Below are 23,921 nucleotides of genomic sequence, written 5' to 3'. Positions count from 1 at the left end.
GATGCGAGTGCTGGCTGCGTGGATGAGTCGGTTTAAATTGGAAATGGATTGAATAATCAGAAGGTTCTTGGGGAAGATGGCATGTGAGCTGAGACTTAAATGATGTAAAAGATGCAGTGATCTTGAGGGGAAAAGAGCTCCTGGCAGAGGAAAGTGCACAAGTAATGAGTTGGGACCAAGCTTCATGTGTCCAGCGAGGCCAATGTGGCTGGGGTGAGCGAGCACGTGATGGGAAGATGCTAGAAGGAAAAGCCAGGGAGGTCTCCAGGGCTCCATCAAGTAGAATCTTGGAGGCCACAGTGAGAGGTGGGAGGCCAGAAAACCCTGGCTCTGTATTTATAGAAACCACTTGTCCCCAGAGACGTAGCATGGAGCCAAGGGCTCAGAGAGTCTCCCTCCAGAGGAACCGGAAGAAAGGACTATCCCCTCCCATCCCCCAAAGCCCTTCCATCATGCCAGGAAGCAAGTGCACCTACTGAGTGCTTGCTGTGTGCACGCTCTCACGTGCTTTCCCCCTGGGAGGCTGATGGTGTCGGCCCTACTTGACAGACAAGGAAGCTGAGCTCAGGGGCTGCCAGGGCTTGGCTGAGACACAAGCCCACTGGCAGGAGAAAGCCCCGTTAACACCCAGCCTGCCGTCTCTCCTCCATCACAGGAACTGCCACCAGTAAGCAGGTCTAGAATGAATGTTCCATCTCTCCTCCTCACCTTTTTCTTACCTGGCCCTGGAGCTCTCTCCCTGTGCACTGCTGTCCACCTCATTATGAAGTTGTTAAGACCCTTTCTTGCTCTCCAAAAACACACACACAAAAAAAAACCAAGTCTAACTTAAGAAAGAATCCATTTCTCCATTCCACCTTCTCTGCTGTCCCTCACTCATACACCTGTGTCATAGTCATTACTAGAAATTAGGAAGAAAGATATCCCCCTCATGATGAAATGTCAGGTCCTGTCCTATCAAGGAGCAGCTGAGTGGAGCAGAGCCAAACAGGGGACCACAGTTGTGGTGGAGGTCCCACCCCTGCCCTTAGGTAGTCACTTAGCCTTTCTGGGCTTCTGTGTCCACCTTTGCAAAGTGTGAGGCTTGGCCTGGATGAAAACAGTAGGAATCAGATCTATACAGCACTTCAGTTTCAAAGCACATCCCATCCCTGTGCATTATGACTTGTACCCGTTTCGCGGATTGAAAAACTGAGGCTTGTAGTAGCCATGCCACTTTTCCAGATCTCACAGTGGCAAATGTGTGGGCCTAGCTTCCTCCTGCAGACCCCTATGGCCCAGATGGTGGTCTGTCCTCCTACCACCTGCCTGGAAGAGGAGGGGGGGAGAAGCTGCGGAGGGTGAGCGAGGCATCTGGGAACTGAGGGCAGCAGCAGCAGCAGCACAGGTCTCCTGTCTCTTAGCTGCCCCATATGTGACACTTGAGAGGACACTGGGAAGCACACATCATTTCTGCAAGTGCTCGTAGGTCCCCACTGATTTGGGCTCTGAACTACTTGATTAAGTGGCTGTTTGGGCCTGGCCACCTGGATTGGGATTCTGACCACAGATGAAAGCCTGTCACCCACCCATCCCACCCACTGTCCCCCAGTGGGGAGGGCTGTAGTGCATGTAGACAGGGCTGCTGCCCGCGGAGGAAGAAGCGCTAACTCTGCCTGGGACAGGGGAGGCCTCACAGAAGAGGGGCCTTTGAGCTATGTCTTGAGGGATGAGTAGGAGTTTGGCAGGAGGACAACATGGAAAGGCATTTCATGTAGTAAAGGGTCCAGGTAGGAGGCGGTTGCAATCATTGGCGGCTGAAGCCTGCATTAAGGTGAGGGACCAGAACCAGCACTCCTCACGCCCGCCCAGCAGCGCCAGCCGCCCGGCACAGCGCCCAGGACCCATCTGGCTAACTGCGCAGGCGTCGTGGGGAGGGGGAGCTGCACAGTGTCTTCGGAGCAGTCATGGGAGCCCCGACAGCCTGGGCCCCGGGCCGGCAGCAGCTCCGAGCTGAAATGTGACCCGTGCGGCAGGGCCTCAACCTGGGACCAATTTCGAAATGAATGACTCAGTTTGACTGTTTGGAATTAATCAAGTGAACAAAGAAGGACCACAGAGCAGCACACATTCAAATTTCTTGCACTCTCGTGGTTTCAAAAACAGCTTTGATTGTAAAAATGTAATGAGTTAAATGATTCCCTGGGACATCCCAGATTCATCTGTTTTTAGGGTCTGACATCCTACATCTCATTTGAATCTGACCCCTGCAGCGCCGCTCCCCAGCTCTCCGGATTCCCGTGGAGCGGGAACAGGATGAAAGCAGATTTCCCGAAGCGAAAGCCCCAGATTGGAGCCGGGAGACAGCCAGGCCCTCAGGAAAGGGCCACGCCACTGGCCTTTCCTCCCAGGTGTTCATTCACTCGGACCTCTTGCCTGGAGCACATGCTGTGTCCCCAGCGTCCCCTTGAGTGTGGGGCAGCTGAGAGACAGGAGGCCTGTGCTGCGGCTGCCCTCAGTCCCCGGATGCCTGGCTCACCCCCTGCAGCTTCTCCCTCTTCCCCCAGCCCATTTCAGCCTCCGCGGTGCCTGCTCCCAAGTCCAGCTCTAGGAGAGCACGTCCAGGCCTTCTGGGTGCCTGTGACGACCTCTTTGCAGAATGGGACCCTCCAGACTGGTTGCAGGCTGACCTCTTCCCGCTGCCCCAGGCAGCAAAGCACCCCCGCCCACACACACACACACACACACACACACACACACACACACTCCCCTATTGCATGAAGAGGGGGCTCACAGACCCGCACTGGTCACTGAGGCAAAGGCAGGGATTCCGGATGATAGACTCGCGAGAAAGCAGGTGTTTTGGCGTGAAGCTGGCCCACCCAGCTTCTCCTGAAGCCCGGGGCTGGACCCTGCCCTGTCCATGCAGTGGAAGAGCTGGGCTTTGGGGCTCTGTAGACTGTGTGAGCGCAGGCACCTCCCTAACTCTCTTCAGCAGCTGGAAGCCCAGCGCTGTGCACACAGGCTGGGTTCCGTGACAGTTCCTGCCGCTGTGATGATCGCTGACCCCAGCAGGGGGCGCCCTGGAGGCCGAAGGAGTCCCTCTCTAGCCAGTGTCCCCAATGCCCAGCGTCCTGGCTGCACTCCCAGGCCCAGGGCTCAACGCAGCAGTCAGCGGCGCCCAGAGCAGCTTCCCCGGGTCAAGAGCGCCCTCTGGTGCTCCCCGGCTGGCCCTGGAGCCAGTGGGAAACCACGTTCGTTCATAGAGGCGTCCGCCTGAGAGTTCATTCAACAAATACTTGTTGTTTTCTCACTACATATGAGGGACTTTGTTTGGTATTTGAGATACAATCTCGAGAACTATGTCTAGGGGCCCTCCCCCCGGGGAGGCTGTGGTTGGGTTGGAGAGAGAATCGGAATTCATGGGAAGTGCCACCTCCCTGTGCACGGTGGTCAAGGCCAGGAAGGTACAGGTTGCTGCGAACTATAACTACTATAGGGGCCCAGCCTAGGGGCTCAGGGGGCCGAAGGGAGGGACGAGCCAAGGTCAGAAGCTGGGTAGGTGCTGACAAGTGGGGAGCTGGGGGGGGGGGGGGGCAAAGGTCGGAGAGAGAGGGCACCCCCAAGACAGGCCAGGCTGGCGAGGGAGCAGACGTGAGGGTGGAGGCGACAGGCGGGTAGCCCTGGGAGCCCAGCCGCATGGGGCCAGGTGACTGCCTTCCCAGGGGCCACACAGTGGAGGGAATTCGAAGTGACACCCAGCCTGGGAGAGGCAGACTTAAACAAAAACTTTGCAAACCCATCAGGCTGCCCAGGGAGCAGCTCCCAGTCCCTGGAGGTGTGCAAGTCGGGGCTGCACACCCACCTATCAGGATGGTGTTCCACTAAAGGGGCCTCCCTTCTGGAGGCCGCTCAGACCCACACTCAGGGAGACGGGATGGCATAGCCCAGCGTGGGGGGCCTGGGGAGGACACTCATAGGCACCCCTCAGAGCCAGGCCAGTGGTGGCACTGGAGCCTCAGGCACAGGCAGTGGCCGGGGAGGTGGTGAGAAGACAGCAGTGTGTCTGTAACTGAGAAGCTGTGCTGTGGGGTGAGGGGGGTGAGGAAGGCTTCTCAGAGTTGGCATGTGAGTCTCCAAGGAGACGTGGGGGGGGGCGGGGAGAGGCTCTGCCCAAGGGCGGTGGGAAGGGTGTGCCCCAGAGGGATGGTGGGGTGGGAAGCACTCAGGGCTCAGGTCTGAGACTCAGGTCGAACCCCCAGCCTCATTGGCCATGCTTGGCCTCTCCGAGCTTCAGTTTTCTCATCTGTGCAATGGGGATAATGATGGTACCCACCTGGCAGGGCTGTGCTCCGTGTTGGCAATGTCCAGATGACACGGCAAAGGAGTGTGTCTTTTAGCTCCACCCCATTTCCTGGACTCTCCCCCCAGAACTGGCCCAGTGAATTACAGTCACTCACCGTCCCACTGGGTGCCGCTCCAGGTCGGGCACAGTCAGCTATGGGGGTCATTTCATCCACACCCCACCCAGTTTCTAGAGGAGGAAAAGGGCTCCAGAGAAGCTGTGCCGCTCGCTGTGAGATCTGCAGGGCAGGGGTATCGCACTCAGGACGTCCCCGTGACTTCGGAGTCAGGAAGGCTGGCCGTGTGGGGCAGAGGCAGGGAGGCTGGCGGAGGCTGGTCCAGGAGAGAAGCCAAGTCCTAGGCAGGGGTGGATGGGGGACCAGAGAGAGGGCCACAGCTTAGAGAGATGGTTCAGAGCCAGAATTGCAGGCTCACAAGCTCATTATTGCCTTGCAGGGGCAGCCAGGTGAAGAAAAAAGTGAGGGAGGCTGGGTGTGGGGAACAGTGGGGCCTGGGCTGAACTGGGGGCACATGCCCCATCTACTGGTGGTGCCCAGTTCAGCCCATGCAGATCGATCATTACATCTTCCAATATTTCAAGAGAGGCTAGAAATCCAAGATTTACATGAAATCTTTCGCCCTTGAAGGCTCATTACCAGTGGATGACAATTGTCTTGTCTGTGGAAACCAAGGAGAGCCCACAGCCCCGGGGGCAGCTTTCAGAGAGGCCTGATGATCAAACCTGAGAGAGGCCGGAGGGAGGCGCTGAGGGCCCCAAAGACTGAGGCTGGGGCAGAAGGTGCAGAGCAGAGGTGTGGCCTGGGCATGGCCAGGCAGCGGGGTCCCTGCAGACAACCTCCGTGTCTGCTGGCTGCCAGCTGCCCCGGTCACCCTGTGCCCTGTGTCCGGGAAATGCCAGCTCTCAGTCGAATCATCTGAGTTGTGCTGTCCCAGGACGGCTGCCTCTCTTTATTTAGACTGTCTTCATCATGTCACCCGGGGACTGTCACCCTCTAGTAGCTGCTTCCCCGTCCTGCTAGATCACCATCCCAGCAGGTGGCCACCAAAACGGGTGCCCAGCCTGTCTGCTGCGTTCGGTGTCTCCCATCAGACCCGCCCGAGCTGCAGACATCGGCCCTGAGGCCGCTCAGACAGACAGACAGCCTGCCTCACTGGCCCACCTTCCGCCCTCCCACACCCACGGGGAGTCCATTACCCCCTCCACCCCACCCGGGAACAGTTTTTCCTGAGACCTGACAGGGTAATTATGTAACAGGCAAATGTGTAATTTAAGCAGGTATTGGGGGACAGGTTCAAAGGCATCGCACCACCTCTTCTAGCCGTGATGTATAATGTGGCCACACGGGTAATTGCTTCCAGCACAGAGCGTGCTCTCTCCCAAAATAGAAGCCAGCTGGCTGCTGGCCTCACAGAACCGTAGCGCTGGAAGGGACCTGGAGATGTTCTAAGCCAGTGGTCGGCAAACTGCAGCTCGCGAGCCACACGCGGCTCTTTGGCCCCTTGAGTGTGGCTCTTCCACAAAATACCGACTTCTGCGCATGGGCCACGAAGTTTCAATCGCACTGTAAGTGCGCGCCTGCATGTGGTATTTTGTGGAAGAGCCACACTCAAGGGGCCAAAGAGCCGCGTGTGGCTCGCGAGCCGCAGTTTGCCGACCACTGTTCTAGGCCAAGGGTTACAAACCCAGGTGCCCCTCTGCGCTGGCACGTCACTCCATGGGGCAGCGGGCCAGGCGTCGGGAGGGCAGAGCCTGTGGCCTGGGCGGGACCCGCCGAAGGAGCCCTTGGCCCCGCGGACATTGCCAGGCATGGAGGCCCCGGAATACGAGGGCTTCAGCTTTTCCAGAAAAGTCCAAACTCCGGATGTTTATGTGAACTGTCACGATTTTAAAATGTAGCAACTACTTCGGTGAGTTGTTTGTTTTTGTTTTTGTTGTTTTAACTGCATGGACCAAACCCAAACCTGGCTCCAGGCCCGGCCTTTCGCTGTACAGATGAGGCGTGGGACGGCGGCAGCGTGCGAGGCCGAGGAGCGAGTGAAGGGCCGATCCCCGGGTCCCCGCTACAGCCCCGCAGTCCCCTCGCCTGCTGCGAGGTGGGGCGCACTTGGTGACTGCAGAGCCCCCCTGCAGCGTGCCCCAGGCCCCGGGGAGGGGTCCCCGGGAGGAGCCGGGTGCCAGGCTGCGCACTGGGGCTCGAGCTGCAGCCAGGCTGGACCTCAGAAGAGAGGATCCTTCCTTCCCGTCCCCAAAGGCAGGATTCACGTCTGGACAATTGCTCCGCCCCACCGCCTTGCTGTGGCCAGCATGTGTGCAAACAGCCTGGCCTGAGAAATCGGCACCACATGGAACCGGTCCACCCCAAGGGCCTGTCCCCCACCCACCACCCCCACCACCCCTTATACGCTGGCGGCCCTAATGAGAGAGCCTTCACTCAGGAATGTGCACAACCCGGCCGAGGCCCCGGGCCCCAGCAGCCTTGTAATTTGATGAATTGTCAACATCTGGGCCGTAATTACTGGGCCCTGGACTGATAATCCTGGTAAGCCCCCTCATCCAGGGCCCCTTCCTGGTGCATTTCAAGGCCTCCGTCCCCTGGCAGAGCCATCACCATTCACTACAACCAGAAAGCAGGACCGTCACCCAGCTCCGCTGGTCTGAGCATTGGCTGCCGTCTGCATCCAGACACGGCCAGTTTATTGATTGAGTTCAATTCAACAGGTAACTCGCTGGAGGGTCAGGAGGCTGGAGCCACCGGCAGGTGTGGGGGCCTCAGCACAGCCCTCTGCTGCAGCCTCCTCCCCGGCTCCGTTTCCTGAGGGACATTGAGACGCTCCAGCTGTGGAGCCCGTATACCCCACGTCCCAGACTTCTACCGAGAAACCTCCTCTCTTTTGCCACCTTATTAATTTTTCTCCAAGGACGGCCCTGTGGAATGCTGGTCAGGAAATACTCCTCGGTGTGAGGGCGTGAGCAGACGTAGGTAGGAAGGCAGAGCTGGTGCCCCCTGCTGGCCACTTGGAGTCACTCCCCAGCACTCCCATCCCCAGGGCCAGTGCAGACCCCATTCTGTGTCAGCTTGCCTGTAGGGCAGTGATGGCGAACCTTTTGAGCTCGGGTGTCAGCATTTTGAAAAACCCTAACTTAACTCTGGTGCCGTGTCACATATAGAAATTTTTTGATCTTTGCAACCATAGTAAAACAAAGACATATTTTTGATATTTATTTTATATATTTAAATGCCATTTAACAAAGAAAAATCAACCAAAAAAATGAGTTCGCGTGTCACCTCTGACACGTGTGTCATAGGTTCGCCATCACTGCTATAGGGTCTCCTGTCTCCGGTTGGTCTGAGAGGAGGACACAGAGGAAGCTGGGGACTGCCTGGGACCCGGGGAACTTGTCATTTGAGAGGAGACGGGCATGACCTCCTTCTTACAGATGAGGAAACTGAGGCTCAAGGGTACTCTGGTCCCTGTGGGAGGTAGGGGCTGCGCAGCAGGGCGGGTGGGGGAGGCTGGGGGGCTCTCTCTGCCTGCCTGACCTGCTTCTCCAGTGCAGCCCCAGGCCTGTTTGCTTCTCACATCCTGAAAAGTCCTGGGCGCAGCTGGCCGCACAGGGACCGAGATGTGTGGGGCTCTGTGCCTAGACCCGAGGGAGGGAAGCCAAAGCAGGAATATCCCTGCTGGGGAGAAGGGCTGAGGCTCAGAAGGGTGGACTGGCTCTCCCAGGGCCACTCAGCAGGCCTGTCTGTCTGACCCAGCACTCTCTCTGGCAAAAGGTCGGGTGGAAGAGGGTTCAGTTAGCCCTGCCTGGGGAAGATCTGCTTCGTGGGGGAGACAGATGTTCCAGGAATCCCGGGAGGAAGGCAAGACTTGTGAGGCTCTGTCCCACAAGTCCCCCAGGACGGCCATCTGTCACCCCCTCTACCCTGTGCTGCAGGAGAGGGAGCGTTGCATGGAGAGTAGGGCTGATTTTAGTCCTCGGACAACCCACTGACTCCTCTGCCTCATCTGTGAGATGGGGCCATGGTGCCTGGCTCCCGGGGCTGCTGTGAGGGCAGGGGCCACGGCGGTACGGAGGCCTCGGTCAAGTCTACAATGAGGAGCATTCATGGAGAGTCTCCCTCTCTGTGGCCCCCAGGGGCAGGGTGCCCTGCACTGGACTTGATCAGGGGCACCTTGAACGCGTCACACCATCCAGGCCCTGAGGCCCCATCCACTGCCGGTGACGTGATGGCTGTGAGGCCCATTGTGTCTTCCCTCCTGGCACACGGAGAGGAAAGAGCCTTAGTTAGTACTAAGCTGCACCTTAGTGTCTTGTAATCCATGCAGATTTATAGAGGGCAGATTTGGGGCTGCATTTGGGCTCAGTTCAGTAGGAGTTACAGACGCACCCAGGGCCTGGGCACAGAGTCTCTGGTGGCGGCCACACTGGGCAAGGTGGCTGGGGACACCTGGGCAGGCGAGGTGCAGTAGGCGGTGGGAGGGAGCAGGGAGGTCTGACAGAGGCATGCAGGGGTGAGAGTGGCTGATCTTCAGGGAGTTCACCGCAGGGTTTAAGTGCAGAGAGAACACAGAACAGAAGTGCTGTCCAGCTCCAGCCCCGCCTGTTCCTGGCTGTGTGGCCTTGGGCAAGCAAGGTCTTCCCCTGGCTGGGCCCGTTTCCACCTGCCTCAGGCTGTTGTGATGATTAAGACCAGGTGTGTGGGCCACTCAGCCACACCGGAGGGGACTTGGGCCCCGTGTGTGTTGCGGCGGCCAGAGGCTGGGCCTACATGAGAGGTCAGCGTAGAAACCCCCATGGGACCATGGCCCTGAGGAGGCCTAGCAGGGTCTGAGCATGGGGGCAGGAGCGGGGCCCATTTTAGGAGACTGCTGAAGGGAGGAGGGCTCTGGCATGTGAATCCAGGAGCCCCCAAGAGGAGACCAGCCAACTGATGGACCTCAGATGATGGGACCTGAACTGTGGCTGGGGTTTACCAAGAACAGGAGTCCCCAGGGCCTGGGCCCCCAAGACTTTGGAATAGGCCACTCCTTCCTTCCCCAGGCCATCACCTCCACATCCACACTCTCCCCCCCCACAGTAAGACTAGTGGCCAGAAGCACTTAAGATGCCAATTTTCAGATCTGCCCAGGTTCCTGCCTGGAGTGAGGCCCTGGTCTGAGTGCATCAAGGGGTGGCCACTCTCGGGGCTGGGGAATCTGAGATTGGCTGCTCAGGGCAGCCTAGAGGTCGAGCCAAGGAAACTGGTCATTTACCACTAGACACAGTAGGCGGGGTACCAATTTCCAGGCTGTGCCAGACCCAAGGATGGAGGCAGGGCCAGGAAAGTCTTCTCAAACAAGAGAGTGTCTCCGAGGAGGAGTCCCTCTCACCAGGGGCCAGGGCAGGGGCAGGGGCAGGGGCAGGAAAGGGCATTGCAAGCAGAGGGAGCAGAGGGGAAAGAAGGAGAGAGCTCAGGGGGACCAGGGACACAGGGCAGCCGAATGGCAGAGCCTGGCTCTGGCCACAAGAGACCCCAGTGCTGGGCCAGAAGTGCAGCCACACTGTTGGAACCACGGGGAGTGCAGGGCAAACCCCTGTGCCGCTGTGAGAGACCAGGGCGGAGGCCATGCTGAGGCTAGCTGCCCCTCCGCTCACCACCCCAGTACGCTCCCTCCTCCCTGCCTTTGCTGGATTGTTCTCTCTGCCCACAGTGACACACACACACACACACACCCACACCCATTTGCTATGTTCAAATCCCCAAACGTTACTTTCCTAGGGTAGAGCTCCCTAATCTTTTCCAGTCTCCTCAAAGCCAACAGACCCTCTCCCTGCTTGGAATTGGCGGGACTCTTTGCCTGCCCTGCCCCCGCTCTCCACGTGGTGTTGTGCGCGTTTACACATGGTTCACCTTTCCTTGGTGGGACTCGGTACACACTGATCAGCACATGTTCTGACCAGACCTCATCCGAACACTGGGGGTGGGGAGCAGACCCTTTTCCTGGATCTACTGGAGGGCCTGTGCAGACCCCACGTTAACAATATGTGTCTCACGTGGGACAGTTAGACTACGTGGTGGGCACAGGGACAGATGGTCTGAGTCTGGAACGTGGAAAAGCCTCTTCGTGGAAGAGGAGGTGACAGAGCCGAGGATGGTGCACAGAGGCATCAGTGTGTGCAACAGGCTCAGGGGAGTGTAGCTGCCTAGGTCATTTGCTGGAGTCGAGGGTGAAGTGTGCATGGGGTGAGGGGATGTTGGCTATCGAAAGGTCTACAGGGAGCAGACGGGCTGGGTCTACAACACCCCTTTTCCCCCTTGTATTCCTGCACACTCCACAGGGAGGGTAGCGCTCAGTGAGGCTTTGCTAGGTGTGTGGAGGGGGTTCGGTGGGGCTGCTTTGCCGTGGTCACTGGCCCTTTGCAGACACCACAGAGCCCGCAGGGGCCTGTGAGATGCCCCAGCTCTCAGGACTCGCCCTTGTGTTTTGCTTCCTTCAGCCTTGACTTTCACCTGTGAAGGCCACAGCAATGCAGAGCTGAAAGAACCTTCAGGACTCTTCTAGTGATGTCTTAGTTCGTGTGGGCTGCTGTAACAAAGTACCACAGAATGGGTGGCTTAGAAACAACAGAAATTTCTTTCTCACAGTTCTGGAGGCTAGAAGTTCGAGATCAGGGCCAGCCAGATCAGATTCTGGGGAGGGCCCTCTTCTGGGTTGCAGAAGGCGGGCTTCTTGCTGTGTCCTCACAAGGCAGAACAGAACTCTGTGGGTCCCTTTTGTGAGGGCACTAATCCCATTCGTGGGGGCTCCATCCTCATGACCTGATCCCCTCCAGAGGCCCCATCCCCTAACATCATATTGGAGCTTAGGGAACACATACGTTCCGTTCAAAACAAATTACAAGTGGCAGAAACTCAGTTCAAGCTGGCTTAAGGGAAAAATGTATTCGCAAAGACAAGAGTGCCCAGTGATTTCAGCTCCAGCCCTTTGCCCTGTCTCTCCGTCTCTCAGCTCTGCTTTCCTCTCTGTTCCCTCTTTCTCAAGCCACTGGTGCCCCAGGAGCTCCATCCGGTGGAAAGAGCCCTCTTTCAAAAGTGCCACCTTTGAAAGTCCCTGAACCGACCACCCCAGCTGAGGGGATGCGGTCACCTGCCCAAGCCCATGGGTGGAGATGGGGGTGGTTTTGGAGGAGAAATGGGGCTCTGTGCCTAGACCCGAGGAAGGGAGCAGCAAACAACACCCAGCTGCTCCCACCCCAAATCTGTGTGAAACGTACCCAGACCACGGGCTTGGCACAGGCTTTGGACTGTTGTCACTCAATAGTGTCTTCTAGATCATGACACCTTTCCCATGTGTAACCTCTGCTCTCTCTTTCTCATTTCCCAGGGGCCACTGGGTCTGGATGGAAAGCCAGTAAGTGATGACAGGGCCGTTCTAGGTGGTCCTGGGATGGGTGATCCTGGGATGGTGGGCACTGTGGGGTTGGGGGTGACCATGGGGCGCCAGCGAGAAAGATCCACTGAGAACCTGTCTCAGTGCAAAGAGAAGCCATTTGGGCATCACACTTAAGTTCAAGTCCAGCTCCACCATCTGCTGACTGTGCAGCCTTGGGGAGGCCTCTTCACCTCCCAAGCCTGAGGCTCCTCGCCTATCAGAGGCACATTAACCCTCCCCACTGTGATGGAAATGTGAAGAACTGCAGACAGCACTGTCCCAGCGGCTGGTCAGCCCTCAAAGCATACAAGCCCCTCCCAGCAGGCCCCAGGCACAGAGCATCCCCAGGCAGTCTCAGTACCTTCATGGTGGGCATGAGGCTGAGGAGTTCTCTACACCTGGGTCAGGAGCCTGAGGTCCACAGGCATCCTCAGCAGAATTAATAAGATGCACAGGTGACAACATAATTAAATAAATACTGGGGTGGGTGGATGGATGGACGGAAGAACAGTCAAAGTAGGTAATGAACCAATGATTGCACAAACAGTTGGATGCATGGGAGGATAGGTGGATGGGTGCATGATGGTGGTTGAACAGACGAGTGAAGAAATGAATGAACTGACAAATAATTGAACAGTTGACTCATAATGTGTGTGTTATTGAAGGATGGAGGAAAGAACCTGGGTGGGCGAATTGTTGAACGCGTGAACAAGCAAACCCACTACTGGTTGAAGGGATAGTGGACAGTTTGGGGAGGGATGAAGGCCAGGGAGCCGGTCAGTCCCTGTCCAACTGTGCCAGCCCTCACCCCAGGGACTCTGAGCCCCACAGTGTGCCTTGTGCCTTGACCTTCCTAGAAGGCCTGGTAACTGGGCAGGACTGAGAGAAAAACAGTCCCCTGTAGCCAGAGGGTGAAGGCAGCCGCCAGGGCCTGTGTGGAGCCGCTCACACGCACATTCCCCAGACTCCACGAGCAGGGGCCCCTGACCGGCACCGGCACAACCGGTGCTGAGCAGGGCGGGCTCTGCCCTGAGAGGAGTGACTAGCAGATGTGCCTCTGTCCAGAGGGGATGCCAGTGACCTCCAGTCCTCCGTGTCCCTCATGCTGAGGACTGAGATGTGGTGCTTCCTTGGGGTCAGCACGGGCAGCCTCCTTAAGGACTGACAGTCCTGTGTTTTTCCACTCGGCCGCCCCCAGCTCTACTCAGCCTCACAGGCCCTTCTGTACGCAAAGCCTTAGGGAAGCCGGCAGGGGCCAGCCTCGTCCTCCTCACTCACTGCTGTTCTTTCTCCACCTTCCTTCTCCAGGGACTTCCCGGCCCCAAGGGAGAAAAGGTAAGTGATGCTGGAGGCTGTCCAGACACAGGAGGCTGAGGAAGGATGCCAGACACCTGCCTCCAAACCCCATTCCAGAGTGTGACTGCGGGCACGTCACATCCCCTCCTGGAGCCTCCGTTTCCCCATCTATAACGTGGGGCAAGTAGTGCCTACCTCCTGTAATGGTTATAAGGCTTACATTGGACCATTTAAAGTGCCCGGAAGGTTAAACCTGAGTTCTCCAGACACCACAGCATAACAAAACTCAAAGCAGCCTGCCCAGTAATTAATTATGAAGGGGGCGGTGCCAGGGAAGCCGGGGGTGTTGAACAATGACTGTGGATGGCATTCTTTGTGGGGAGGACGCCTGCCAGGAAAACAGATGGCAGAGAGCTGCCCCTGGGATCCACACAGCCCCCTACCAGAAGGGCTTCCTGGCATTTGGTGCTAAATGTCACAGCCACAACCCTGGAGGGCTGAGACCTCTGAGTGCCGCATTAGAGAGTAGGAGAGAGAGGAAATGTTTGTGTCCCGGGGCCGACGCAGATGTAGGAAGACTGGACACTTCCAGGGAAGAGCTGGGCTGGGCCACGTCCACACCCCAACTCCACTGGGGGTCACTTAGTTCCCGTGGCCAGTGTTCCAGTCCCCCGTGAGAGCTGAGCAGGCACAAGACCGGCCTTTGGAGCCTCAGGTTTGCATTCCGCCTCTACCACCAGCTGTGTGGCGTTCGGCAAGTCGCCCTGCTCTGTGGGCCTCAGTTTCTCCATCCGTAAATGTAAACCAGCCTCACAGAGCCATGGGAAGACTGTCCGAGGTAACAGCCTGCGTGTTTTTTGTGGACAATGAGACCCTCGTGCGGTTGGCAGGTGCAGTGATGGCCTTCCCGCTGGTTCTGGCTGATGCCACTGAGTCGTGGAAATGATTAAGGCAGGGACTTTGAAACCAGAGAGAAATTGGTGTCCTGGCTTCTATGGCTGCATAACATACTACCCCAAACTTGGAGACTTAAAACAATCAAGTAGTTATCATTCCTGACTGTTCCGTGGTTCAGGGATTCCAAGAGGGCACAGTGGGAGCGGCTTATCTCTGTTCTGCCATGTCTAGGGCTGGCAATAGATAACAGACCACCCTGGGATCTGCTAGTGGTATGACCTTGAACAGACTACTTAGCCCCTCTGTGCCTTCATTTCCTCATTGGAAATGGCGGGGGGGGCGGGGGGGGGCGGGTAGAGCCTGCATATGATTTTTGGTAGAGTGGATGAGACAATATATATGACACTCTGAGTGCAAAGCTGGATATATGTGAAGTCATCAAGCGGTGGTGACATATCTCCCTGTTTTTTGTTCCCAGGGTGCACCAGGAGACTTTGGACCCCGGGTAAGCGCTGAACAAGACCCCCTCCCCCACCTACACAGTTTGTTTTATATTATAACTAGAGGCCCAGTGCACGAATTCGTGCATGGGTGGGGTCCCGCAGCCTGGCCTGCGATTGGGGCCCATCGGGGCCATCTGGCCCAGTCCCAATTGGAGCCAATCGGGGCTGGCCAGGCGTGACAGACCGTGGGAGGTTGGCTGGCCAAGGGAGGTTGGCTGTGGGAGCACACTGACCACCAGGGAGCAGCTCCTGTGTTGAGTGTCTGCCCCTGGTGGTCAGTGCACATCATAGCAACCAGTCGTTTGGTCGTTCGGTCACTTGGGCTTTTATATATATAGATAAAGCATGCCCTACAGCTTATCACAGAAGGTGAGTGAGCAGCCCCGCCTCCCACCTACAGTATATCCTGCTTCACGGTTTCACTTAAATGGTCGCTGGGTCTGGCACAGATGGGAAGTCTCTGCCAGACGTCCCATAGCACTTATCACTGTGGATGGGCAGACAGGGGGCTGGCACTGGTCTCAGACCAGAGACTGACCTTCCTGAGGACAGCCAGCACCCCAGGAAGAGGAGGGCTGTAGGGTCAGCAGCCCTGAGCCCAAGCTCAGCTCTGTGAAGAGCCACACACAGCATCACCACCCCTGCATCGTAATGGTCGCATCTGTCACAGGGCTCGCTCAGAGTCAGTGGGGGACGGGGACAAACAGGCCCCAGCTCTTGGTGGGGAGTGGCAAGGTCACCCTGCAGAGGACCCTGCGGGAGGAGGGAGCGTCGCGGCCCCTGTGAGCACGTGGTCCCCCACCCCCGTCTCAGCTGCCTTCTGTGGCTGGGGAGGCGGCTTTGCCTCCAGAAATAGCCCTGTGGTTTCCTAGTCACCCTCCTGCCTTTCTGACCACACAACCTGTTTGCTGTAGATGGTTTTTCCACGGCTCAATCCAGGCTTTATAAGTAGAGACCATCACATGTACAATCGCCGCATCCTCAAGGTAGACTGGACGAGCGGCCTGCCTGGGCTGCTGGCTTGCGTGTTCCCCTCGACTCATCAAATCCCCAGGGTTAGACCTCAGCCGTCCGATCCCGGCGGGAGGAGGAGGCAGCTGGCCAGCCTCATTTCCCAAGGAACGCAGGATGGAAGAACCTCTCTAGGACCTGCTCAAGTGTCTCAACCCATTTTCTGCCTCGATAAGTAGAGTCCCGGCCCACGGCCACCAGCATGGGCCCCGGAGCTGGAGTCCGATCCTTCTGGTCAGGACCTGGCCGTGTCAGGCTGAGGAGCTCTACACGGTGGCCTTTGAGAGCCTCCGTTAAGCTTTTCACTGGGAAAACTAGTGAGTGAGGTCTGAGGTGCAGCTGCTGGAGCGGGGAGCTCTTTCCTGTCATGGAGCTCACGGGTGAACAGAGACCACTGCCTCGCCGGCCTTTCCTGGCCCCGGAACCCTGGTTAGACGACTGCCCGCTCTGACGCTGGCCCTCCGTTTGTAAAGCAGGACTCAGCGGTGCCACCCAGATGATTGGATGAGAGAACCCCAGGATGCCCTGGCTTATCAGCCCTGGGCTCACAGCGGGGTCCACTCCACAAAGGCCTGATTACAGGAAGGGTAGGCTCTGCTGCCCTGGGAGCCGGTGTGTCCCGTTGCCGTGCCAGTGCTGGGCAGCAGGCAGTGCCGGGGGCACTGTGGTCTTCCCTCCCTGCAGGTGGGGCCACCAGGTGAGGGCTCTGGCTGCCTGAGGTCTGACCCAGTACTAACCTCGGCCTGAGAGTTGGGGGTTTGGTGCTGCATGAGAGACAGTGTGGCCCTCTGTCGCCTTCTTTATTTTTTTTTAAGAGAATTGTAAATTCACATGCAGTTGTCATATGTAACCATATACCCATCATCCAGTCCCCCCCAAAGGTGACTTTGGCAGCACCGTAGTACCATCTCCTACCCAGGAAATTGATACAGTCCAACAGCCTTACTCAGACTTCTCCCATCGCTTGTGTGTTTAGTCTTACGCATTTTTGTCACTGTTGTAGATTCGTGCAACCACCACACAAAGACCCCTCAGGCTACTCTTTTATAGCTCTAGCCGCCTCCCTCTCTGCCCCATCCCTAACGCCTAGAACCACTAATCTTGCTCCCTCTCTGTAATTTTCCCATTTCAGAATGTTATGTAGCTGCAATCACAACCTATATAACCTTTTGAGATTTGCTTTTTCCCTCAGCGTAATTGCCATGAGATGCATCCAAATGGCTTCGTGTCAGTGCTCTGGTCCTGTTTGTTTGCTGCTGAGCAATGTTCCGTGGCAGAGGTGCCCCAGGTGGTTGGACATCTTGCCATTGGAGGGCATCTGGGTCTCCAGTTTGGGGCCCTTACGAATAAGACCACTATGAACACCCATGTACTGGTGTTTGTGTGAACATGAGTTTTCACTTCTCTGGGCCAGATGCCCAAGAGTGCACCTCTGTCACCTAATGAAGCAGGAGTGGCCCAGCCAAAGTCTCCCAGGAGGCCTGCAACCCCCTTTCTGTACGAAGGGAACCAATTGGCCCAGGTGCCTTCTCTCACACCCACCGTGTGTCCTCTCTCACCTGAACACCACAGGTGAGGAGATGGCACACTCCTTGGAGTGTAAAAGGCCCTGTTGGCCCCTTAAGCTGAGCTTTAGGGGCCTGTCCCTTCACGTGGCCACCAAAAAGTGGCAACAGGCCTAACAACAAAGCCCTTTTCTCTGAGCCTGTCAAGGGCTGGGAAAGGGGAAGGCATTGAGCTGTCCATCTGAGGGGCCTCTCTCTAGAGACTAGAACCCCTTCCCTCACCCTCAGAGTCATGCCAGGCCTCGTCTCTTCCAGGGAGACCAAGGGCAGGAGGGGGCTGCTGGGCCTCCAGGGCCCCCTGGGCCTCCTGGGGCTCGGGGCCCTCCTGGCGACACAGGAAAAGATGGACCCCGGGGAGCCCCAGGCCCAGTGGTAAGAGGACATGGAGCTGGACCACCCAGGACCTGGTCCTGCACCTACCAAAGCCCCAAACCCTGGTCCCAGAACCAACCCAACCCCAGCCCTATCCCCAGTTCAGGCCAAAACCCAACCCTAACTCTACCGCCAACCCAGACCCGCCAACTCGGCTAACCGTAGGGTCCCTGCATTTCCTCATCTCTCTCCTCTGTGTCCTCAGGGTCCCAAAGGAGAGGCTGGACAAGACGGTGAGACGGTCAGTACCCAGAGCATTTCAAAGGCCTGACCTGGCAGAACTGTGGTTCCAGGCCTGGCAGCTCCTACACACACACACACACACACACACACACACACACACACACGCAGGTTGTGTGTGCAGCTGTACGTGTACATACACCCGAGCTCTTGTCCCCACCAGCAGTGGGAAGGGATGGCCAGGCCTCCAGCCCCAGCAGAATTCTCACAGCCCTGCATCCCTGGGAGGGAGCCTGCTGTCTATCGCTGCTTGCGATCTGATGAGAAGCTATCCAAGACAGGAAGCAGTGACAACCCTGCCTCCTCCCCGAGACTTGGTGTCATCCTTTGTAAAATGAGGATGAGGACAGATAGGAGCAACCTCCTGTATCGCCTTTAACACCTTCTCTTCTCTTGTTCCAGGGCCCAAAGGGACCTCCAGGACCCAAGGTACGTGTTCCTCAGTCCCTGTCCCCACGCCCCTGGAAGCCCAGGCAGCAGGGTTAGGAGACAGAGTTCTGTGACCTTGGGCGAGTTACTGCCTCTCTCTGGGCCTCAGTTTACTCGTCTGTTAAATGGGGGCATGATAAATCTTTCTGCCTTAAAGTCCTCTCGAATGTCAGCTCAGTGCTTGCTGGGCGGGAAGGCAGGCTCTGGTCCTCCCTGAAGGAGCTGGAGTCCCTGGACTGAGCAGGAGGGAAGGGTAGGAAAGGAGCTCCATTTAGTGAGCACCTGCTGCGAGCCAGGGCTTTTCATGCATCCTCTCATCTCAGTGACCCTCTGAGGCCCTCTGAGGCTGGGGGCATCATACTCCCGTTTTCAAGAGCAGTGACTTGCCTGAGGTCATCCAGCTTGGAAGGGACCAGGTTGGGAGTGGAGTCCAAGACTGCCAGCCCCACACCCAAGTGCTCCTCTCTGAGGGGCTGGGCCCTCTGGACTGCCCTGGGCGTGGATCATGGGGCCACTTCTCCAGAGGAGCAGGCAGCCCAGTGTCTCTGACCTTTTTCTTGCACCCCCTCTGTCTGCCCTCAGGGTGAGCCCGGAATTCCTGGAAAGAAGGTGAGGGGGGCCTGGGAGGGGCTTCTCGGTGGGGGTGTGGGATGGGCTGGAGAGAAGGGCAGGGGCTGGGCACGGGGCAGAAATGGGAGCCCCCACAAAGAAGGTGCCCTGCTCCTTGGCAGACCTGAAACCTCAGGTCTAAAGGTATGTGTCTGAAGCCAGGATCTCATTCATTCATTCATTTATTCACTCATTCACTTATTCTTTCCCTTCCTCAAACATCACATTGTTCCCGCCTCAGGGTGCATTACAGCGGTTCTTAAACTGTAGTCCCAAGACCAGCCTATCAGCATCGTTTGGGGCTTGTCTAACAAGCATGTTCGGGGCCCACCCCAGACCCACCAAAACGGGGGTGACCGTGCTCTGTCCAAGCAGCCGCAGGTGATGCTGATGTGCGCTCAAGTCTGGGACCACTGACCCAGAGTGACCTTCTCCTGCCTCTTCCATGCTGGGCCTCCTCCTCCTGCAGGTCTCCTCTGAGAAACTGCCCCTGGCCACCTACTGGGACACACCCTCCCCGAGTCCCTCTCCATCCTGCTGTCCTCCTAAATTCCCTGCCTGGCACTTCTACTTCCTGTCACGCTGCGATGTATTTCTCTGGAGATTTCTTTGCCCTCGGCCTCCTCTCACCCATCGAGCAGAGACCTTATCTGCCTGGCCCACAGAAAGTGCTCACCAGCTAATTGCTGACTGAAGGACGAATTCCCTCCCCTTCACCTGCCCACCCACTTCTTCTGCACACACCTGCTGAGGCCATTCTGGGCTGGCCCTGGGCTGGTGGGCACAGGGGACAGAAGTAGACCTGACCCCACCCCTGCCCCCAGAGGAGCGAGGAGGGGAGGAAGAAGCTGCCCGTCCCGGTATGACCAGTGTTGGTGACAGGAGTGGACAGCTGTGCTGGGGAGGACAGAGGGGTGCTGCCGGTGTGTCCAGGTCTGAGGCTGCAGTCTCCACCACTCTCTCCTCAGGGGGATGATGGGACGCCAAGCCAACCAGGGTTCCCTGGACCTCCAGGGCCCAAGGTATGCCTCCCCCGAGCTCCTCCTGCCTCCCAGCTTGCACGTTCCGTCTGCCTGGCGAAGCCCCTCCTGGCCCTTTCACATGGTAGGGCACAGGCTGATGCCCAGGACAGGCCACAGAGGGGCAGCAGGAGGACCCTGGGTCCCACTCGTCAACGGGCCTGGCACCTCACAGGCTATCTCCCCTCACACCCTGCAGTCCTATGGTTCCCTCTTCGGTGCCCCACTCTCTGCCCTGTCCCCAGGCCAGGAACTGATGTCATCCTGGCTCCCCAGCCCCTCGTGACAGCCACCAAATCCTGGCCCGCCTGCCTCCAAAATGTCTCTTGAGCCCCTGAGCTGCCCCGGCTATGCCCCAGGACTCAGGCGGAAGGAGACCATGGTCCTGAGTCCCCCGGACTGGGAGGGCCCTGAGGTCTGTCCTCTGCAGGTGGGCTCGGCCGTGTTCTCCTGGAACTGCTGCAGAGGCGAGCAGCCCCAGGCAGCCCTAGCCCGCCCGCTGCTTCCTTCCATTTTCAATGCCTGTTGCAGGGCGAGCCGGGGAGCGTGGGGCCACGGGGAGAGAAGGGCGTGGACGGTGTCCCAGGGACAAAGGTGACTGAGCAACACGCGGCTTCGCCTTCGGCTTCTGCAGGCCCCATTCAGAGAAGCACCCTGTCACGGGGAGGAGTTGTGGTTCACCTCCCATTTGCCTTTTAAGTTGGGAATCCCTGGAGGGCCTGGGCCCTCGGGTCTTGGGTCTCAGGTCTCGTTGGACTGGCAGTCAGAGACTGACCTGAGGGGGGGCAGCGGGGGGCATGGGTCTGGGTGAGCTACGAGGCTAAGGCACCCTGTAGCCTTGGGCTCCTGGGCCTCAGTGGCCTATCTCTGGGGTCAGAGGGTTCTGCGGCCACACATGAGGCCCTGCGCCCTGTGGGGAAGAGGGGACTGGAGGAGGTGGGGAACCTTTGGCTTGGCTGTGTACACCTGGCTGCAACCACGTCGTCTCCACAGGGGGAGCCCGGCCAGCGAGGAGCCGATGGAGCCTCAGGGCTGCGGGTAAGCAGTCTCTCCTCCAGCTACCCACAGAAGATCCAGGGGCCTGCCACTTTTTCTTTAAATATATTCTTTATTGAGAAAGAGACAGGAACATCAGTGATGAGAGAGAATCATTGATCAGCTGCCTCCTGCACGCCCCCTACTGGGGATCGAGCCCACAACCCCAGGCATATGCCCTTGATTGGAATCGCACCCGGGACCCTTCAGGCTTTAGGCTGACGCTCTATCCACTGAGCCAAACCAGCTAGGGCGGGGCCTGTCACTTTAAAAGTCCCTGTCACCAAAGGCCCCCGAGGAGCAGTGAGGCTCCAGAAACGGAGTCTTTTTTTATATTAATTCACTTGTGATTTTTTCATTTTTAATCTCGTAGTACATGCTTTCCGTAACATGTTCAAATATGGATGTCAAGACACATCCCCTCCTGTTCCTCTCTCCCAGGTGGTGCCTGCCCTCCGAGAGACTTTTCTCGGCATTTTCAAACATAGACCCTCACTTGTCACATATGGTGTTGCCCCCACCCTCTTGGGGGGTCCTGGCCTTTCTCCCAGCCCCACATCGAGGTGCGTTCCTGTCACCAGAAAGGAGCACAGCGGCTCCAGCTGGTCCCAAGGCCCCAGGCCTTCTGAGGCCAATGCCTGTCAGCACACCTCAGGCTGGCATCCTGGACCCTGTTCCTGCTCTGTGGCCCGAGTAGTCACATCCCCTGGTGCTCCTGGAGGCCGGTTTCCTCCTCCAAAAACCAGGTCTCAGCCCGCGGCCGGGGCTTGCAGGAGGCCGGGATTAGATTAAGCACACAGTGTGGGAAGTCAGTGTAATCTGTACAGTTCCATGCAGGTCATGACCATGGAGGCGGCCAGCTGGGGACCCCCACCTGGGTCTCTCCACCCAGGGCAAGGGGCTGGCCACAGGCCTGACCCAGAGTGTTCATGGCCGCTCACTCTTCTCCAAGCAGAGAGGTGCCCGGGTGGGGAGGGGAGGAGCAGAGGGTGGGGACAGGGCCAGCAGCCACGGGCTCACTGGTGGAGACACATACCCGTGGCTGTGCGCTTGGGTGGGTGTGTGCTCCTACCAAGAATGAATGGCATGTCAGTGCCTGGTGTGCGCAGCCCCTACCAGAGGTCGGGAAACCAAGGCACAGGTCTCCACAGTGTCTTGGAGGGTTTGGGTGTCTGTGTTTGTGTTTGTTTGTTTGCCAACATTTAAAAACCTGAACAACATCACATCAGATTAGGCTTCCACTTTCCCTCGCAGGTTCAGGGCTGGGGCCTCAGTGGGCCTCCGTTCCCACAGGAAAGCCACGTGCTGCCACCCCAGACCAGGCGGGGCTTGTTCTTCAGTTGGCTCCGGGCACCTGCCTGGCTCCTACCGTGTTTTGTCAGTGAGCCTGGATGCCAGTGCAGTGAATGCCAGGGGACCAGGCCTGAGGACCAGCCCCGCTGGGCCCCCAGGTTACAGCTGAGCTGGGGCCCAGGACTGCGTGTGGCCCCAGTTCCTGGGTTCCTTGGATGACATACAGAGACGACTACCACTTCACCCGCCAATGGAGCTCCGCCCTGAAACCTTCCTCTTCTTCCCGCCCCAGGGTCCCCCAGGCCTCAAGGGTGAGCAAGGAGACACGGTGGTGATTGACTACGATGGCAGGATCTTGGATGCCCTTAAGGTAGTGTTCCTGGTGGACCAGAAGGGCCTTGCTGTTCATTTCCTAAGGGAATAACCACTCCCTTTGTGTATTAATCCACACTCTGTACACAAGGGCCCCAGCGTCACCAGGTGCTGTGCTGATACGGAGAGAGCTGCTATGATGTGGCTCATGTGGCCCCAAGCTCCCTTGGGGTCAAAGCAACAAGGGGCAGGGGCAGAGCATCTCCTGTGTCCAGCCCCAGCAGGGCCTCCTGGGGCCTTCCCAGGGAACTCAGGCTAGAGGGCCGGGTCTTCTAATGACCATTGGGGGAGGATGAGAGTGGCCAGGCCCGCCCCAGAGCCTCGCTCGGGAGATGGAACCTGTGAGCCCTGCCCAGCAAACCTGGGACCCATAACCAGTGGAGGAGAGGTTGGGTGCTAGGGAAGGGAGCTGGGGTGAGGGAGAGACCATCAGAGACCAGACTGGATGGCACCTAACGCCCCCTGAGCTTCAATTCCAGTTATTCCCCACAGGCCTCAGAGAAGTACAAGCTGATGGTAACTGTGGCCCACCAGGCCTGCATGGTGTGATGTGGTGTGACATGGCCCGAGGGCATGTACATGCATGGTGTGACCCAGGCTGGCTAGGAGCCGCATGGGAGAAGTTCTGTGAGCACAGGGAGGCAGGGTGCCAGACTGGGAGGATGACTCCATTGGATGGGCAGCAGGAAGCCATAGCTGGTTCTTTGAGCAGAGGGGCAAATGCTAAAAAACACATATTGGGGAATGGTGTGGAAGGTGAACAGAGTGGGTGTGGGGACGGCTGGAGGCAGGCAGCCCACCGGGAAGGTAGGTGCTGCGCGTGGCCTAGAGAAGGTGGGTGGAATGAAGGAAGATGTAAGACGGGACATCTCAATGGAGCCTCTAACAAGAAGGAAGAGGTTGGTGAGAGGAGGTGGAGGACTGGAACTTTGGGGGCTGAGGGGCTGGATGGGGTGCAGCCTTTGGGAGGGGACGTGAGTTTGGAGGGCGATGATGAGCCTTAGTGAGCAGGCAGCCTTCTGGAGGCCTGGGTCAAGATAGCAGCTTGGGACTCAGGTTAGACCTGGAGACTAAAGATGCCATCCCTTACCTGTGTGACCCAGGAACTCCCCGGGCCGGAGATAACAGGCAACAGAGCTGACGGTCAGGGAGGTCACAGGAGAAGTAGAGACGGCAGTGCTGGGCTATTGCTGGGGATGCAGCTTCAGAGGCAATAGGGAGGCACCGCAGGATCCTGAGCAGGGCCGTGTTGTGAAGAAATCTAATGTTGGGGAAACAAACTCTGAGGGCAGAGGGATTCTGGGCTCTCCATGGCAGTGGACACGGTGATATCTGGCCTGACGCTTGGTGCCTCCTCCCAGGACTCCTTCAAGACCTGGGGCCTGACCTGGGTGGGTGGGAATCGGCTGCAGAAGGTCCGTGACCCTGCTGTAGCCCAGCTAAACAGAGACAGGCCCCTGGGGTGGAGGGGTGAACCAGCATTGACGGGGAGGCCCTGCTTAACACTGACCAGCCTG

General features: G+C 57.9%; 1 protein-coding gene across 12 annotated transcripts in view; it reads left to right on the top strand.

The window, feature by feature from the left end:
• The window catches only part of COL23A1 (collagen type XXIII alpha 1 chain), a 259,865-nt gene that overhangs the window by 226,154 nt on the left and 9,790 nt on the right, over positions 1-23,921 (top strand). For 5 of the 12 annotated variants that reach the window (XM_036313545.1, XM_036313553.1, XM_036313544.1 and 2 more), the window contains 12 exons: positions 11,716-11,742; positions 13,072-13,098; positions 14,435-14,461; positions 15,374-15,445; positions 17,291-17,407; positions 17,613-17,648; positions 18,050-18,076; positions 18,659-18,685; positions 19,654-19,707; positions 20,236-20,298; positions 20,698-20,742; positions 22,325-22,402. In XM_036313545.1, coding sequence (XP_036169438.1) covers positions 11,716-11,742; positions 13,072-13,098; positions 14,435-14,461; positions 15,374-15,445; positions 17,291-17,407; positions 17,613-17,648; positions 18,050-18,076; positions 18,659-18,685; positions 19,654-19,707; positions 20,236-20,298; positions 20,698-20,742; positions 22,325-22,402 — 600 coding nt within the window. The remainder of the gene's footprint in view (positions 1-11,715; positions 11,743-13,071; positions 13,099-14,434; positions 14,462-15,373; positions 15,446-17,290; positions 17,408-17,612; positions 17,649-18,049; positions 18,077-18,658; positions 18,686-19,653; positions 19,708-20,235; positions 20,299-20,697; positions 20,743-22,324; positions 22,403-23,921) is intronic. The other 7 variants (XM_036313548.1, XM_036313546.1, XM_036313549.1 and 4 more) reach the window with 4 other exon arrangements.

The sequence above is a fragment of the Myotis myotis genome, unplaced genomic scaffold, assembly GCF_014108235.1.
Source record: "Myotis myotis isolate mMyoMyo1 unplaced genomic scaffold, mMyoMyo1.p scaffold_m19_p_6, whole genome shotgun sequence".
Taxonomy (NCBI): Eukaryota; Metazoa; Chordata; class Mammalia; order Chiroptera; family Vespertilionidae; genus Myotis; species Myotis myotis.
Note: the sequence above shows the minus strand (reverse complement) of the source record. Positions and strands in the feature narration are given on the sequence as shown.